Below are 19227 nucleotides of genomic sequence, written 5' to 3'. Positions count from 1 at the left end.
GGATGGCCCTGGTTATTGGCCAGTGGCTATGGCTGGATCAGAGGCACTGCGCAGAGGAGAGCAAAAGAATGTAAATGGTTTCATTAATGAAAGAGAAAGCTGCAAAAGGACAAATAGTTCAAATTCAGCATCTGTACCAGATCCTGTTGTTCATCCACCCACTAGTGATAGGCTGGAGGACCCAGATAGTAGGAGCTGCATAAGCATTGTGAACATACACATAATTTCAGTCGCTTTGCACATGCAGGACAAAAAGCACAACCCAGAAGGGAGGGTAAAAAGTAGCCTCAGGACTGAAAAGAGGTTTCAGAGCATGAGAAGGACAACATTTTGGAACAGCCCCATACAGGCCTGGGTAGATTTACCTCAATGTTTTGGGGTCAGAAAGGTAACTATAAGCATGCCTGCGATTCAAGATGGTGCCATGTGACAAAGCTGACTTCTGCCCAAGAGACCCGATGTAACAAAGGGAGCCTCCTTTCCATGAAGCTGCTGGACAGGCTTATGTCCGCAAAACTACCTGGGTAAGGTAAAAAGGAAACCTGAACTTAGGCAACATGGAAAGGCTCACTAGGATACCCCAGTCTTCCCAGCCTATTAGCTTCCAGATGTACTGAAGTACAATTCCCATCGTCTCCAGTCAGCATGACCAAAGGCTGTTTCAGTAGACTGTGAGTTCTGGTCTGTCATATCTGCAGAATGCCAGACTGGGGAGGCGGTTGCAAGCTTTACTCTAGAAATACTCGTATTATATTCAAAGTGTATGGGATCTAATAACAATTCTCCACGGTGTGAAACAATTGGAACTGCAACCCTTTCCCATTCAAACATCAGCTTAACCATTCAGATAAGCAAAACATGTTCATACTTACTGACAGTGTGGCAGAAATAAGATAAAGTAAGCATAATGATGCCAGTCCTGCATTTTCCTGGCCTACAGCTGGAATATAGAGCTGTCAGAGTAAGCTTACCTATATTACTACTAGAAAGGGGGAAAGTGACATTACTAGTGAGAAACAGCAAGTTCAGGTCAGCTTTCTGAATCATTAAAGAGCAAGCATCGCTTCTGCAGAGTGTGGGGGAAGAGCTTCAAGAGAGCAGCTAGACATCCAGCTCAAGGCAAGCATCTTCTACATGTGAATTTCTCCTGGGAAGGTAAGGATGAGTTTGGGGTGGTTTAAAATATATGAAGTCAGTCTTGCAACTCCCGTTCTAGTTGTTAATACTTCCAGCCCTGAAAGGTGAGAAGATAAAGAGCCTACCATATCTACCCACACTAAACTTTTTAGATCAAGGGGGAATGGGGGATTCAAAAAATGTTCCATTTCAAGGTAAGGGGGAGCAAAGTCAACTAAAAGACAAAGAATTTGCCCAAGAACTGAATATAAGCCAATGTCGGGTCTTAATTTCAAAAGACAGATTCACTCCTTTGAACCCATAGGTTTTGTCTTGTCAAGATAACTCCCTCTTCCCCTCTTTCCCATTCATATCCCAAATATGTAGGCTTCATTCCCTCCATTCTCTCATTTCACTTTTATGCACACCTACCAGCACATATACCCCCTTTCAAGAACATCCAGTACTGAAATATGCATAGATAGAGACCTCTCCCTAGCATTGTTCCCCCTACCCCTACCTTCTTAACATTTTCTATTGCTTTGTTGCACCCATGTTCCAATCTCCCTGCTTCTTCGTTCATAAGTTCACAAATACCCCCCACTTCAACACCTCTTCCACTCTACTGGGATTCTCACAAGACTGTATTTTTAAGGCTCTGGACCTCAGAGTGGCAGCCTGGCACAAGAGGGAGAAAAGGTTTGATTGCCTGCCTGGAGCTATCCAGGGTCCTGCAACTCCAATCTGACCATACGGCGACTACTTGTCACCCACCCTCAGGCATTTGCTGTATCTCATAGAATTGTAGCTGGTGTACAATGGAGAAGTCCATAGCTCAGTAACCCAGCGTGTGCTCCCCTATGTACAGAGCCAGGTTTAACACTCAGCACCTCAAGTGAAAAAGGCTCTCACAGAAAAGGGATGGGGAAAAGCTTAGCTTGAGATGCCAGGAAGGTACCATTTGATGGAAAAGACTACATTGACTCACTTGGCTATAAGTATTACAGATAGGTTTCTTCTGCTGAAAAGGAATAGAAAAATCCTTAGGAAGAGGAGCAGCTCATCTGCACCTTGCTCAGCTCCCGTGCCCACCATGAGCAAATGAGTTTGCCCTTCTGCAAAGTCCTCTTAATGGATCTGAGAAGCTAAACAGCAGCCATTACACTTTTAGACTTTCTTACCTAACCAAAGTACCCAAAATGACAAATACATTTTGTAATGTCATTACCCTTATTACCACCCCTTAAGCAGATGAAACCGAGGGGGAAAAAAGAAAGAATAAAAGCTAGGTCATTACGCAACACTTCCCACTGGAGTAGTGGATTGTGTCGTGGTTTTCCTGATTTACTATTAAGATAGAGAGTTGGTTTAGACATTGTGAGGAAGCAGTTTATACTGTTACTGTATCGTACTTACTTATAAGTAATATAGTATTACTTATACTATTACTTTAATGTATGTCAGCAGATTGTACAGAACTGGAGATTTTCATCATACTATCGCAAACATTTATTTTGTGATAGTGGATGGTGGGACATAGTGGGACTAAACCAGCACCCCTCAACTCTGAATGTCTGCTCGATGAGATGAGATGAGATGAGATGAGATGAGATGAGATGAGATCAGCCACTAGCTGTAGATCGAGTAACTTCTTCAACGGTGATTCTCAAATTGCCAGCAGACCCTTCTAAATCAAAAGGACTCCTCTCCAGGCAGCTTCTTTGCCAAACAATTGTCCTGATTGTGGTCTGTTTAAATGTTTGAGTCCCATGGCTTATTTTCGTTTACACCTCCTGGCCTCCTCCTAATTGATCACAGGAACAGTGGATAGAATGCAGGACTTAATATTGCCTAATTTAACATTAGATTCAGATTTTCTTTTGGCCAGGAAACTTACTAAGTAACTATTAGTCACTTTTTAACTAACCAATCTCACAAGGCTGTGTAAAGATAAACATTGAAATAACATATGTGGCCACACTTACTTGGCATGAGACTATAGTAGTGTCATGTCAATGGAATAAATAAAGGCATATTAAAATCTGCTTGCAGACACCCCTGATAGAAGAATAGATCTTTAATTATAACAAAGAAATATTTTGTTATGCACATACTGTATATTCTAGCAGGCTTTCAGCCTTGGGTTCTAGAATCTAGGAGAAGCAGGACATCCGGTTTGCCCACATGCAATAAAAATTTTTACAAATTCACTGAACACTTGAAGACCAATTTTCATGAGATGTGCTATCTTTGGTAATCGTGCCCCAGAGACAGATTACATTTCAGCAAAGGCCCCTGTCTTGAGAGGAGCTAATTATTTTGAGACTTCAATTAACTTCTAGTCTGTTCTAACCAAGTCTCTGTAGTTCTTAAGGTGATGTTAGTAGCTCATTTGTACTAGTCTCTCATTTGACAACACATTATTCCTTCTATTTTTTTGCTCACTCTCTTGCCCAATTTGGAACCTTGGTACCTCCCAATGCTGCCAGTACAGAAGTTGCAAAGAGCAGACAGCTGGAATGGCGTGTCAGGATCAACTGAGAATGATATTTGGTTTGGAACTGTAACTTCACTGCACGTCCAAAGAGATTTCAGTGCAGGGAGTATCCGGATTGAAGCAAGACTAATCTCCCATTCCAGTATTCTAGCTAGTGATAGATGTCACTATTGTCATCAGTGCAGTACGACTATTCTAAAAGCAAGCATTCCAATATGTAGACAGAATTTAGTAATATACTCCTTTTTCCCTCAAAGTCATGATCTAGTAATTTCAGGAGCCCTTTGATTCCTTACAAACATCTGGACAGGGGTGCTTGCAGGAAAATGTTGGGAACTTAACACAATTATTTGGGTTCACCCAGCTCTGGTTTCCTTGTCCTAGCAGGCTGCAGCACATGACTGACCTTGTCTCAGTTCAGAAGCTAAGCAGGGGTGGGACGGGTTGGTGGTTGGATGGGAGACCAGCAGAGAATAGCAGGACTGTAAACTAGACAGGGAAGTCAAAAATTTTAAAAAAAAATTCGAAAGAACACAACAGCAAGTGACCAATGTATCATGCCAAAATAAGTGGACAGATGTGCCTGTGATGTCACTAGGGCTCCACCTTGACTTGAAAGAGATTTTAACATGATTTGTTTAGCCACCATGTACTCAACAAAACACAATTAGCTGGACTAATATGACTTCCTCATCCAGAAATGATGATTAACAAATCATAAGAGCTGGTGTAAGCCAACACTGCCACAAACAAGAAGCCACATTAGGGCTTAGCATACTGGATAATCCAGACTAATACCTTGCTCTCTTTCCAGCTGAAATGGCTGTGGCCACAAATGAAGCATATCACTTCTGTTTATAGTTGGGAAATATGGAACAGGCGAGAACCAGAAACATGCAGGTACTAGCTCTGAACAGAGAAAGGGGTTCAATGGATCGTTGAAAGCCACATTTGGCCAGCCAGACTATTTGTCTGTTTAAAATAGACTTTTAAAAGTCTGTCTCAAGTGAAGTAATACACCCATGTAGTTTTCTTCCTTCTTCTAGGATGGCTTTTGACTTCCCAGTCTAATCTAAAGACCTAAGATTTCTTGGGTCCAAATATTTAAATAAGCAGATCCAACCCTGTTTATTCCCCCCGAGAACAGCCAAGTTCTACAAGAGCTGCCATAGGCAGTAACTTTGTCCATGTAGCCTGGCTGGATTTATTGCAACAGGCGATGGTTCTTCAGGGCTTCAGACAGAAGCCTTTCCCGGCCTGTCTGAGGAGACCAGTGGTCAAATCTGGGAACTTCTGCGCCCAAAGCAGACATCCTTCCACAGTGCTCTTCTCTGTGTCTGACTTCAGACAGAAGGCAAGAGAAGAAGTCTCAACCACCCCCATCCTGAGAGGAGCAAAGAGAAGCAAAGAACCCCCTTCCCTTATGACATAACTAAGTGTACATAAGCAGGGAAGAGACTCAGGTATTTTCTGTGGTCTTCCTAGAAGACTGCCCATATCTGATAAAAACAGGAGTAATTCATCCCACTGCCTGACTATGACAGGTCAGAGGCCATTCTGTAATGTGACTGCCTGATCCTTCCCCTGCCCTTACAGGGCATACCATGAAGAATATTGCTCAGACCAGATTTATGGGTTAAATATAGAGCACAGCTTACCAGGTTATAAACAGACACTCATCACCACTGGCAGCAAGATTACTTAGGGAACAATAATAAGCCATCTCTAGGACTAGAGGAGTACATCACCGACAGGTCAGCCTGCTTCAAAAGAAGTTTCTGGGTTCAACCACTTGCAGGAACCAAATTAGTAAATTGCCTCATAAATCTACATAAATCTGGACCTTTCAGCAAGTCCAGATGAAGTAACAATAGCTCACTGGCATAAAGAAATACTAATTCTTTAAGCTACAAGTGAGTCTGTGGATCAGCTTTACATAAGAATACATATGCTTCATATTTCTGCTAAATAAGATGTTACTAAAAAAAAAAAGGGGGACTTGAGAGAAACTGTACCTTGAACACGACTTTTTTCCGCATCTAAATATGTCAGTGTTAAAAGATTCCATATGAATTTTCACCAGTTAGAAGGGGTCTCAACTTCATGGTAAAAACACAGCATTCTGTAGGCACCACCCAATCTATAAATGCAAACAAGGAACATACAAGCCACAGGGCAAAGCCATTGTGGGGTGGCTTACTACAAAATCCAGCAGAAGGCCTTGGTCCATCCATTCTAAGGACCAAGCTTGTAGCTTACCTGTGCGCAGTGTTAATCCTGTTTGCACCAGATATTTTTGAGAAATAATAAACTACAGTTTGTTACCTTTTTAAACCCAAGTTTCAAGATCCTCTGCTGGAGTTAATAAGCAAAAATACATTTAAGTGCTACTAACACATTGATAAGCACCCCTATCAAATTGGTTGTGCCACCTTGATGTAGAGATGGGTGGAAATATTTTGCTCCTTATTACTGGATCTGAAAGACCCTGACTCACCTCAACCCATGGTGTTCAACCCATTTCAGCTGCCAAAACACCAGACTCTGATCAGCTCCATCATTCTGGAACTCTGCTTTCTGCACAGGCCACAAACTGCACCTGCTTAACAAGCAACCACAGCTTGTAGGGTTCTTTGCAGGTGTGTGGGGCAATAATATCCCCGTGGTGCTTCCATTTCTGCCTGTGCTGATTATCTCAACTGTACTTCAGTCAGCAGCACACAATGGGATAAAAAGATTTAAAGTATTTACATACTACTATAAAACATTTAGGCATAAGGTAACTCAGCACTTAAGCCTGTATTGAATGAATTCAATGATCAGGTGGCCTGCTTAGTTAAATCAGCATAAGGCTCTCATATTTATCTGCTCCATGTATTGTTGGAATTTCAAACATGGAGATTTTATCAGCCCTTACTCTTGGCCTTCTTTTGTAACACTCGTAAATAATTTGAAGTTAAATTCAGAATCGGTATGCCCTTCCTAAGAAACTGACCCCTGGAGGATGAATTTAGCCTTCCTTCTAAAGAGCTGGACCAGCAAAGGCAACCTTGAAGTATGAGTTCTACAAAAAGGCTAAACAAACTTGAACACATTAAGCTCCTTGCTTTTTAAGGACATCACTCTGGAGGAAAATCTCAGTCAACAAAGGAAAAAAAGCACAACAGGAAGTAGAGGGCAAAGGAAGAACACAGGACATAATATAAGCCCAACCAGTTGGGGTTGGGCCAACAACACAAAGAGTCATACATTACAGGACACTCAGGAATTCCTCCCTGATGGAGAGACTCATTTGATCTCCCTTGTTAACAGGTATTAAAGCAAACATTTCCAAAAGGTTCACCTACCTGATCAAACAGAGCTTTCCAGTGCTGAGAAGTTAGAGGCGAGGCATAAAGGAAAGAAAAAGGAAAGGGGAGGAAAATGTAAGAACACAGAAATGCAATTCATGTTAGAACTCTGCTTGAAAGAGACAAAATACAAAATAGGAAATATAGGAAAGGGAAAATCTGCTTATTTTAGTCTAGCGGGGAGGGGGGAGGAACATAACAGGTGGCATCTCTAGTTCTCAGAGAGCTATTCCCCCCAACCCAAACACCTCCAGAGCCACATTCAGAAGCTTTTTGGTACAGCCTGGCTTTCATTTGCACAGTATTCTATACAGAGTTAATTTCAATACAGCTTCATTGACTTTTTTAAATTGTTATTTATATATTGCAGAGAGTTCATTTCTTTCAGTAGGGGTATTTTGGCAAAGATGATTTATTTGTTTGCTTATTCATTTCTATCTATCCCACTGCAATCCAACAACTCTTATCAGCTGACATGATGTACATTGAGTAACAAGTTAAAACATCTGCAGTATTAAAAATAGTAATAAAATGACAGTGATAAACCCCCAAACTGAAAGACTCAGTAGAACCAAAATAAAATATCAGAAAAAGGAAAGAGAATAAAAAGGAATAAAAGATTGCAGAGTGCATCGACTCAGTTAAAACACTCTCCAAAATAGTTCAGTTTTTAATATCTTCCTGAAAGCCAGCAAAGAGGGGGTCAGCCTGATCTCTAGCAGGAGACTACTCCAAAGCCCTGGAGCTGTCTCAGAGAAGCAGCACCTTCTGTTTTCAGCTCCCTTCACCTCTCAGAAGTGTGGGACAATGAGTAGTTTCCCCCTAGTTAAGTTAGAGGTGAAGGTAGCACCACTCCAGTATGTATTTCAGAACCCTTTCAACCTAGAGATGCAAAGACCAGAAGTATAGGTAGTCCTCGCTTAACAATGGTAATTAGGATAGGCAACTCAGTTGCTAAGCGATGCAGTCACGAAGCACAATGTCACACGACCATGTTGACTTATGACAGCAGTCGGGATAATTCTGGTTGCTGTCATTAAGTGAATCCCGCACAATCATTAAGTGTGACATCACGTGATCACCATTTGTGACCTCCTGTCAGCTTCCCCACTGAATTTGCTTTTTGGAAGCTAGCAGTGAAGGTCGCAAATGGTGTTCATGTGACCATGGGATGCTAGACTGCGTAATTGCAAGCCAGTTGCTGAGCTTCCGAATCGTGATCACATGACTGTGGGGATGCTGCGACAACTGCAACTATGAGGACCAGTCATAAGTCTCTCATTCAGCACTGTTGTAACGTCAAACAGTTGCTCAAAAAGTAGTCATTGAGCGAGGACTACCTGTATCAAAAAATTCCTTTTTTTCCATTCTCTTCTTATTCTCTTCTTTTTTGTTAGTTCTTCAATATTTCCAGGGCTTTTGGAGGGAACCTCACACTTCCATTTCAATGCTTTATTGTTCATTTTTTTTCTAGCACTGACGGAGTCGGTCTGATCACACAACTTGTCAATTTTTACATCTTTGCATAGACTCAGGAGGTGATAATTAAAGTATTACTTTTATGTTGATTGCAAGAGTAATAGGACTAAGTACTTGTATCAAAAATGAGAAAGACCAGCCGATTCTACACTAAGAAGATCATACAACATCTGCCAGTCAAATCTGCTACACATGGTTGGTCTGCTTCAGAAAACTGTTGGAGAATCCAGAGTTTGCACATTAACAACGATCAAGTTCTTGCCTAAGTGAATATTCAATTATATAAAATTCCCACTTGTCACTGTAAATCTTCCCAGTGATTTAACGTTCAATCTCAGCTCTATTTAATATGATTCCAGAAGCTGCCAGACAGGATAGCAACATCACAGCTCAGCCTGTATTGAAAAACTTTCCTGTGCAACGGTCCTGGTAGGGCACGTGCTGCCAACATTATTGTCACCACTGCTTTAATACAGCTCCATAAGGCCAGTATTATATTGTCTTCGGTGAAAATCTCCAAAGAAAGGGGATGAGTGGGAAAATGCTTACACAAAACCTTCAATGATACTTCATAAGCATTAATACAACTGGATACCACTTTGACAAATTGCATCAATGCTTCAACAGTCTCTCTCTCTCTCTCTCTCTCTCTCTCACACACACACACACACACACACACCATGGCACCCTTCAGGTATGTTGGGACTCCAGCTTCCAAAATCCTCTGCTTTGGGCTGCACTCTCTTGAAATTCTAAGAGCTGGAATCCCCACAACTCTGGAGGGTACTTTAATGCTTTCTATGTACATCACTGTCTTAACTACCCTAGAGCCACCTTTAATCCCAACCTACAACATGAGGGCGTGTTAATATAATTCCACTCACATGCCTTTCATTCCCTTCTAGAATGAACAGATGGAGAAGAGGCTTCCTGCAGCAGTCACAGTTTTGCAGAAGAGGTATTTTGATGGGGACAGCTTGCTAGTCATGAGCAAGAAAAGCAGCACTTACTACTGCCACACAACGAAGGCTTTGCCTCTGATAATTCCCAGTCTCCATTTGTTTTTGCTATTAAAAACTGGCTCACTGGTACAAGCCTATAAAGAGCTAAATGCAACGTATAAACTTATAAACATTTAACATGCATGGAAGCAGGCCCCAACTGCAAGTGCAAGGAAGTTGCTACTTTTCAATAAAATATATGGATGCTAACCCTGGCTGCCATATAGAAGCTGCCAACCAGGTATTAAATTGTCTGGAAAAGGCTTGACCAGTTTTCTTCAACCTTGCAAAAACCACTCCCAGAATTTCCAATGCATGTAGGGAGCATCAGCCTGGAAAAGGCTAGGCTAGTGTGTCTGTCAAGTAAGCAGAGAGAGGGGCAACCCACACCTACACACTGACCCAAATTCAGGAGCTGAAGAGGGCCATCTTGGAGCCTTGTGTGACCTAATTCCTGCTGAGCTTACCCAAACTGGTTGTCTGGAGAGTAACAGAAGGTCAGATGTTTATATCAAATCAACCATAATGGACCAAGCATTCTCTGGCATGACTGTAATAAAGGAAATGAGTTCATCATTCTTTGGCTCTGGGAAATTCAGCATCTGAAATCACATGAGCTGTTGTTGCAAACTCCATAGGAGCAAGTGTGAAAGGGCCCATTGCTTGATGGCAGAGCACATACTTTGCACTTGGAAGAGCTCTGGTTTTCTCCAATTGAACTGTCGTTCAATGTACCAATGCAGAAGACCAGCTGAACTCATGAAGGGCACTCTCACTTTTACAGATGTGACAGACCACCTTTCCAGGTGTGCTAGTTCCAAGTGTGGAAAAGAATCAGTCACTGCTTAGCAAAAAGTGCTGTATACTTGCTCCATTCTGGTTTTTTCTTCTTTTCTTTACTACTTCACACATTCCAAGATTGTCCTTAAGCCCACTGAATCTCCACCAGTGGAACTTCCATCTGGGTTTAGCTACTGGACACTCACAGGAGAGAGGGCAAGAGCTCATTTGCATCCAGAATATCTTTCCAATGGATTGATCTTTCTAACCCTGAAAAGCTTTTGATTCAGCAGTGAAATTCCCCTGAGGGAAAATGGGAGGAGGCTTTTTTTAAGAGTCTGGGTTCATGAGAAAATGTTAGGAAAGAGGCATGGAGGAATGCACCTGCAAAACCATGCTGTAACCTCTTCTTTTTGCCAGGAAAGAAGACTGAAGCAGAATGCTAATCAAGAGATGCTGCTACTGACAGACCATCCTCTGGATCTCTCCCACAGAATCTGGTTGCCCTCGGGTCAACCAGCTTCTATGGCTGGGCCTTTGACAGAGTCTGAACTGCAGATCTTAACAGAACGCAATCTTTATTTGCTACAAAACCTTCACCAGATGATTTTGGCCAGCATAAGCCTGTAAAAAATTCCAAAAGCCTTTTTCCCCCCTAGTCAGTTATCGGTTCTAGCGATGAAGTTGCTGCAGGTTTCACCCTACAATCTAAAAGAATCCCATGCGTTTAACTTCTTTGCAGCAGAAAAGGGACATCCCCACCAAGGCTAGCCAAGTGATTGCAAGAAGGAATTCAAAAACAAGATTGGAGACACTTTAAATGCTAGACATTCAGGGGGCTATAATTAGGGAGGGTTAAAAGCCTGTTTGCTTCTGAAAGGCTGGTTCCGGTCTCTTGTGTAATATTAAATGCAGCTTCTTCTCTCTAATTACATGTATTGTTAAACACAGCTTTCCCAGGTAATAATACCAGGCTTATTATTACTCCCTGGGAAAGAAATCCAGCAAGTCAAATGTCTTTAAATATTAAGGATGGATAGAAGCGTTAAGGAAGCTGATACTTCTCATTGGGGCTGTATAGAGAATCCTTCCTGTAGTCACCATATTCCTAGGAAATCTGAATTCTGGGCCAACAATGGATCTCATTCTCAACATGGATCTCATTCAGGCAAGGGGAAAAATTAAACCATTGCCCAAGGCTCCCTTCTCTTGGCTAGTATAAACCTAAGAAAGGAGCCTATTGGCTTCTTCTTGCTCCCAAAGATGCATAGTCTGTCTTGAAAAATTTGGAAGCCCTCTTGGGCTTTGGGGTTTTTCATACCTTGTATTTAATGCTTTATGTTACTGTTCTCTGAATGGTCGTCTTAGCCAAGCACAGGCTATTGCAGGGATCTAAAGTCACTTATTTTGTCCACTCAACCAGAGGCTTAAAATATCATGTGCAATTAATTGTCCTGGGTATTTTTTTTACCAGTTCTCACTTAATTTGATGAAAGAGAACTTGCTTTCAACATTTCTTTTCAAGGAGAAGATGATTTTGCACAGAGTCCCATGGGTGGAATGCTGCTTTCTGGCATTTTATTTAGTTACAAAGTGGACTAACAGTGGGTGAATAACTTGTCCTTCACTGTACAGCCATCTCTTTAACAGTTAACAGCCTTCCTGGCTTCCTACATTACAATTAGATCCCAAGGGAAGCCATCCGAAGGGGATTCTTTGGGAGGTATAAGTTGCCAGGAAGGCTTCATAGGGGAAAGAGGTGAGCCCCAGTAGCAGTAGCCTCCTCCAGCAGCTCCAACAAAAAATGTGAGCCCAGAAGCACCATCAAGAGAAATTCAAAAGAAATTCTCAAGCTCCCTGAGGATGGAAGAGAAAACAGAAGTTTCTTTCACAAGGGAAGAAAAAAGTAAAAGAAATGGCAAGGCAACATGCTGACACCCCACCCATGTTTTGAGGCCAGTGTTCCTATCAGTAAAATTTACTCCTGTTATCTCTGAAGTTATCTTTCTGAAATTTAACCTGGAATGTGATTATGGCAATAATTCTTCTATCCTATAGGCAACTTGTGGGGTCTTTTGCCTGCACAGAACTTTGAGTGATGTAGATGCATTAGAAGTGCAGGACAGAAATCTTTCTATAAATAAAGATACTAATCAATAAAAGTGCTAGCAAGAGCAACAGAAATCTAGGAGAACTCAGTCCTATGAACTTGTACTTAGGAGTAAATCCTATCAACTTCAATAGGACTATCTTAATCCATCCTTGAGCCTAGTCTTCTTTGTACTCATACTTAACTCTCAGCTTGTTTGGCTGTTTATGTTCAATACTGATATCTAGGCACAGGAGACCATAATGCTAGGATCTGCAATTCAGCATCTCACATAAGAGGCTTAAAACCATGTTCACACAATGCTCTTGACCACAAACTCTAGTACAGAATGTTGTGCAAACCCAACTCCTGGTTAGTCTCTGGTTCAGTGTGTTGTGCAGACCCTGAAAACTGGGCTAGCTGAATGAATGGCAATTCATTTAGCTGTGGGAATATGAGTCACAACAACACAACCATTGTATAAGATCTTGGTGGCTAAGATTGCATGAGAAAAAAAACGGGGGGGGGGGGTGTCAATGAGATTGTGCAATGCTGCCTGGTCCCTGAAAAATGCTGAACGCTAGTACAAGCCAATCACCCTGGGACCTCAGACAAACAGAACTCTGAAGGAGGTGTGCAGTAACTGCTATGTGTCATTGTCACACTCATTTTGGGCCAATACACTTACCTTCCTTTTCCCCAAATGAAACTGCCTTACACTGCAGGGTAAACAGAGACAGACCAAGAGTATCGTATAGTAGCTTAGTACAGTTTCCTACAGCCCTCTTCCCCAATCTTCCCCATGATTCCCCCTGCCCATATAATTGTGTTTCCCATTTAGTGAGTGAAAAAACACGCAGATCTGAAGACAGGGCTTTTTCACACTAAGCTACATCTACTGCATCTGCACGTACCTTTCTGGCATGCTTCTGCCCTCTGCTTGGGTCACACTGTGTTCTGGTCAGGAAAGGCTGATCTGTGGGGGGCTGGTGACTTGGCAGCTTTGCCTGTGGGCAGCCGGTTGGAGTAGATGAACTTTGGTTCCTTTCCACTCTAGGGTTCTATAAAGCAGGAAGTAATGGGATGTATGGATAGGAAGAAGGCAAGAAACAGCATATGGATTTTTCTGTCTGCCACTTGGGCAGAGGTTAACTTAAAATACTAGCAAAATACAGCAACCACTTCCTTCGATGGGTCAGATGCTGAATGCCTACAAAATTGTCATCACTGAAGATATCTGTTGGAGGATCAGGCTATTCTCACTCAAGTCTGTTAGATTAGGGAAATATATAAATGCTTTTAAATAAATAAAAAGTCAAGGTGGAAATTCCCAGGGGAGAAGGGGGTACTTGAGATTTGGGTGAGAGGGATATTTCTCACATGATTGCTAAAAGTATCAATCCTGAATGAGCAAACTGACAGTTCAGAGAGTTGTACGGATGATTCACATACAAACACCACCAAAATCTATAATGGATTCCTCAGTTCCATGTTGTTTCAAACAGGCTGTGAAGTGAGACCTGGGTTGGAATTCCAAAGTTCTATCAGCAGGGGTTACAAAGTGTTCAAAGATGCGGGACCATATTGCTTCTCCAGGTTAATGAACTAAGCCCAATGGGCTCCATCTGATTGTAGGAAAGTATACCTGATCGAGTGCTGTTTCAGCCCACATCAGCCACATCCATATTTATTCATTTCTCTGTTTGTTCTTATCTGGCATCCTATGAGAATTCTCTTGCATGTGTGCACTACATATTTAAGCCCATATCTAATCTATATAACTGCCATGACTCCTATCCAAGGAACTGTAGAACCTGCGAAGTTGCTGGGGATCATTCACAAAGAAACTCCAACGTCTTTATTAAAAAAAAAAAAAAAAAAAGACAAACCCTTTTGGGGATGCCATAAACCAGAAGTCACTTACATGAAAGTGTTAAACCAGTTACGCAAGCCTAAAACTAAACTGCTTAGATTTGCCATGAGATTACACCACAGCCTGGCGTTCTCCAATGGATGCCTTTGAGATGTGTTTGATTGCAACGCCCATAACTTCCCAGTTATGTAGTATGGAGGCCCCCTGATCAGAAAAGCCTGTTGGAGACTGTAATTGTGATACAGATATCTTTAACATGTGCAGGACATATTACATTTCTTGAACTGCAAAAGCATCTCTTGAGTAAAGCACCTTCTAAACTTTTGGATGATGTTCAGTTTAATGAGCACAGTTGGTTCATGCGTGAACAAGGGATGGGATTTAGTGCACAGACCAATACTCTCCTAGGACAGAGACCTAGACTTGAGCCATGGTTTCCAGGCCTTCTATCCAGCAAATTCTTTCAATGTTATTTTCTCAGCTGAATTCCCCCCCCCCCCAGGTGTTTCAAGTAATGGCAAGGAGATTCCTAATTTACAAAGAGGCCTCTTGAGCTTCAGGAATACTCCATTCCCATCTTTTCCTAATGAGATGCCCTCCAAATATCTGGACTATAACTATGTCTGCTAGACCAAACACCCATCTTACATGATGTTGTTCAATGCACCTGGAGAGTACCCGAAAACAGGGTGCAAAACCTTTTAGAGACCAACTAAAACTATCAAGAGCTACTGAGACAGGGAGATTGTGCAAAACGGGCAGCTGCGTAATTCACACAGGATGTCTGAGATTTTCCAGAGGTTTTTCTTTCAGTTTGGAGGGGAACTTCTTTGTGGTGCTTTTTTTTTTTTTTTTAATTATGCCAAGGCCATTTTAGACTTAGACTATTGCTTCCATGTTACCTCTAAAACACAGCATACCACATTGCTGACTTCTGGCAATCCTGTTGTTAATTAAAAAAAAAAAAAGGTTCTAGAATCTATAAAAAACAGGTTTGGGATCTGCACACAGTCCAGAGTTCACAGGCTTCACAGCCCTGCCATACAGCCCACACCAAACCTGCTGCACATTGCCAGGAAAAACTCAGCAATTCCAAAGAACTTGAGTGGTGTGCCATTTGGTCGGAATAAACTTCCTTGAATCTTCAGATGCAGCCCATCCCCTATAATTTTATGAAGAATTTATCAAGGAGCTAGGAGAGTTTTGCATATTCCTCCCTGAGTGAAACATTATGAAGGTTCACACAAAGTCCCCTATGGAGAAGCAGAGCGGGATCACCAGGGGTCTGAATCCTTGGTGTATTTTTCGACTGGTCAGTTTTCAAAAAAGAGAGGCCTTCTTTAGAATCCTGCCAGAATGAGCATCCACAGAATTACTCCTTGAAATAAGGCAATTCACTATACAGATGCTGAAATATATGTGCAGGCTGTCCCTGGGACCCCTTGGCAATTCATCTTGCAACAACAATGGGTTAAGAGCAAGGCGGGACATCTTTAAATCTTCCAGAACACAGTTGTGGAGATGAAGGGGGATGCATCCTCAAAGAAAGATGCCATGCTTGGTAAATAATAAGGTTCGCTGTTTAAGAATCTTTAGAGATTAAGGCTTAAAACTAAGTTAGGCTGCTTAGTAAGATCGGAGGTTCACATTTAAAGCATGATGTCATGCCTAATGAAAATAAACATACATGTGGACACATTCTAAACAGGCTATGGGGCTTCAGATAAATGTACTTTGTCAAGAAATGTTCAGAAATTCTAGAAGTCATCTCTTTTAAGTAATGTTAACAGTACTAAGGAGTAAATAAATGGGCAGAGATGAGATGATAGTAACAACCTGTAGCGTGGGCATCTGTGGTGGGGGAGAGAAGTGATAAAACGCACATCATGACATCATGGCACAAACCCCTTCATTTCTATGCTGATATCAGAACACAAGTATGAAAGAGTGGGGTTTGCATCATGATGTCACTGCACGCATGTCATAATGTGGACACCTATGGTTTGCAGTAAAATCAATAAATTATACTAGGGATTCTTTGGAGGACAGAATATTCAGGACTTGCTTCAATATATACCAAGTCTTTCCAGATTATACTACATCATATTAGATATTATTGTTCCCATGCCACCAACCTAAGTAAGTTAAGGGAAGGATATTAATGCCCCATTGCAATGCACAATGGGAAGAAATCATTCAGCCAAAGAGGGACAGTGGTAATGTAAGTGGTGATAAGCCTGAAGCAATAGTCTAGAAGGTAACACTGACTTAGCTGGGTTCGTACATGACATTAAACTATGTTTGTTTTAATCCTGCTTTGTTGAATAAGCCACTATGATTGGGTTCACCTATCAGGCCAAGCCAGAACCAAACCAAATTATGGGTTTTCATGTTGAATGAACCCAACCATCATTCTGCTTTTCTGTCAAACTCTCTAATTCAGCAACTTAAGGAATGATCCCATTTGATCCTCAAAGGAAACCTGTAAAATTGGTAGGTGAGCCTGAGAGATGACGTGGCCAAAGATCATCCAGCGTGCTGTGCAGCTCAACAGGAGCCATGTGTGGGGCCCAAATGGTCCAGAATATGAGACCATTCATTGAAATCCCTTCCTTTTTTATTGCAACTGTTCATTCAGTTTTAACTTAGCTGCTGAGACGCAGGGCAACAGCAGCCATTCCTGGACATATATATGCAGCCAGCCAATGCTTCTGTGGCCCAGTCGGTATTTCCCAACCAAAGAATTTTCAGCAATGGGCACACTGACAGGGGAGCTCCGGAAGTCCATACATCTGGAAATTGCCTGGTTTGGGAAATCCTGGAGTACAGAGGCTGACTAGCCTATGCTGGTGGCAACTATCGCCAAGCATTTGAGAAGTCAGTGAAAGGATACACTTAGTAAAAAAGAACTTGTTAAGCCACATCATTAAAACCAGGAAATGAATCTGGTTTCTACTAGCCTTTCCTAACCTGGTGCCTCCAGCTGCAAAGGACTTCAGCTTCCATAATCCCCCAACGGCTGTTGTGTTGTTCAACATATTCAGAAGCACCAGGTTGGGAAAGCTGAAATATGCTAACAAAAAAAGAGGGAAAATCCCAGTGGTCATTATATAATTCAGTGTCCCAGAGATTAAACTGGAGGGGGAATAAAAGAAACCCTTCTTCCCCCTTGTTAAAAGGCTCTGGTCCTGGGCACACTTCCCGAATGGTAAATTCGGTGCATTCAAGCGAGGCTACTCCCCGGTAAACCTGCCGCAGGGCACCCACAAAGATCCTGGGGAGTGTCTTCCGACCTTCTCTTCCTAGAAAGAGTCCAACTCCCCTCTCTGGGATGCTAACGTTTACGCTTAAGCGCTCGAAGCGATTAAAGTCCTCGGAGGGCGAGAGCGACCTCAGATGAAACTTACGTCCTCTGCGGCGCCAGGAAAGCCCTCCTCCGCGCTCTCCAAGACCTCGATCGCTTCTGCCTCGGAGCAGGCGGCCACGGCGGGAGAAGGCTTTGCAACGCGGGCTGGCTCCGGCAATCCGTCTCCCATCCTTGGAGGCAGCAGGCGACGCCTCACCCGGCGATCCCCTCCCCTCCTCCTCGGGTGCTCCCCTCGTGGGCGCGAGCGGCGGAGGGCGCGGGCGCCCCGGAAGGGACGGCGCGCCCAACTTTCAAAGCCGCCCCCGCAGCGCGCCGCTGCCCCGGCGCTCTTCCATGCCGCTCGCAGCCCGGGGGCAGAGGCGAATCCGCCTTAGGAGCGAGGACCCTGCAGGGTGAGAGGCACCGCGTGGTCGAGCTCCCCAAGGGGCATGATCAGGCTGGGCTGTCTCGGCTCCAAGTCCACAAGAAGTCCAAAAGGTGATCCGGAGTCCGTCGCGCCGGGGAAGGGATGTGAACTTACTACGGCCGGCTCACTTTAGAAAGAGGAGGAAGGCTCGGCCAAACTTTTGTCACTCGCGCAGCGTCTCCTCCGCTCCCCGTTCGTGCGGGACCAGCAGGCGACTGCTCAAAGCGCCTTCGGGCACGGAGCCCGTGCCATCGCCGCCGCCGCCGCCGCCTCAGTCTCGCGGGGAGCCGCGCCGCGCCACGCGAGCAGAGGATAGCCGCTGTTCCGTGGCGGCCCCAGAGCCATCGCCGCGTTCATCCCTCCCCTTTCCTCTCAGGGAAGTGGGGGCCGCGCTTCTTCCCAAGATTGGCAGGACGCCTCGCCCCCACTCCCCACCCCGGCTGGCACACGCCTCGGGCTACACCCTGGGGAGCCAACCAAGAGATTGCCTAGGCAGGGATCCTGGAAGAAGTTCCTGTCCTTCCTCGGACGCGGCTGCCGCGTTCCCGGCGCTGCAAAGGCGCACAACTTTCCGTCGACCGTACCGTGACTGCGGAGGATTTGGAGCCCGCCGCGTTAGGACGCCGAAGTCGGATTCCCGCTCCGGCCGCAACAAGCCCCACAGAAGGCAGGGGCATGCGTGCAAAAAGCGCCAGCCCTCTCTCCTTCTCTTCTCCGGTGACCTTGCAACGAAGGTCTATCTCCCAGCTGCTCCCCGACTCCCGGCGTTGTCAGAACTGCAATCTCGACCTCTGATGAGCCGGTAACTCTGCGACCACCTCGGGACGACCGCGCAAGGAACGTCGCTCGATGTTGCCATAAGTCCGCTTTGCGGAAGGCAACGCAGCCGATCGCTGCAAGAACTCAACGGCGATTGCCTCCAGCCCCAGCAGGGAAAAGCGATCAGCTCATGGCCGGGGCAAAGCGGCGGAAAACGGAGACAGACGAGGACCCGACGCTCCGAGCCGGCGGTGGATCTAACCAGCACGTGGGCTCCCTGGGCTGGCATCGCTTAGAGGGAGCGAGCGAAGCGCGTCCTCGCCGCCAGGACCGGCCGCAGGAGCGCCGTTTGCTGCATTCATTGCTTTGCCACCGGGGTTGCTCTTCGACCCGAGCGCGGCTTGGCAAACCGGAGGATTTGCGGCTGCCCGCAGGATCCCAGGGATGGGATGGGACGGGACGGGACGGGACGGGACTGGACGGGGCGCGCCCTTCCTGGCCGCGAGCCCA

At 44.2% G+C, this 19227-nt stretch overlaps 1 protein-coding gene across 2 annotated transcripts in view; it reads right to left on the bottom strand.

The window, feature by feature from the left end:
• RHBDL3 (rhomboid like 3) overlaps positions 1-18974 on the bottom strand; it is a 133600-nt gene extending 114626 nt beyond the window's left edge. Inside the window, exons 1-3 of one of the 2 annotated variants that reach the window (XM_088138220.1) lie at positions 17593-18974; positions 13227-13373; positions 6961-6984 (exon numbers count right to left, since the gene is read on the bottom strand). In XM_088138220.1, the coding sequence (XP_087994346.1) occupies positions 6961-6984; positions 13227-13373; positions 17593-17721 (300 nt within the window). In that variant the 5' untranslated portion in view covers positions 17722-18974. The remainder of the gene's footprint in view (positions 1-6960; positions 6985-13226; positions 13374-17592) is intronic. The other variant, XM_088138221.1, reaches the window with a different exon arrangement.
• Between the last annotated feature and the right edge of the window lie 253 nt (positions 18975-19227).

Source organism: Python bivittatus, unplaced genomic scaffold, assembly GCF_059951505.1.
Source record: "Python bivittatus isolate LINGU-HERP-01145 unplaced genomic scaffold, Pbiv_v1 ctg000220_np1212, whole genome shotgun sequence".
In the NCBI taxonomy this organism is placed as follows: Eukaryota; Metazoa; Chordata; class Lepidosauria; order Squamata; family Pythonidae; genus Python; species Python bivittatus.
The sequence above is the reverse complement of the archived record's forward strand: the minus strand, read 5'-3'. Positions and strand labels throughout refer to the sequence as shown.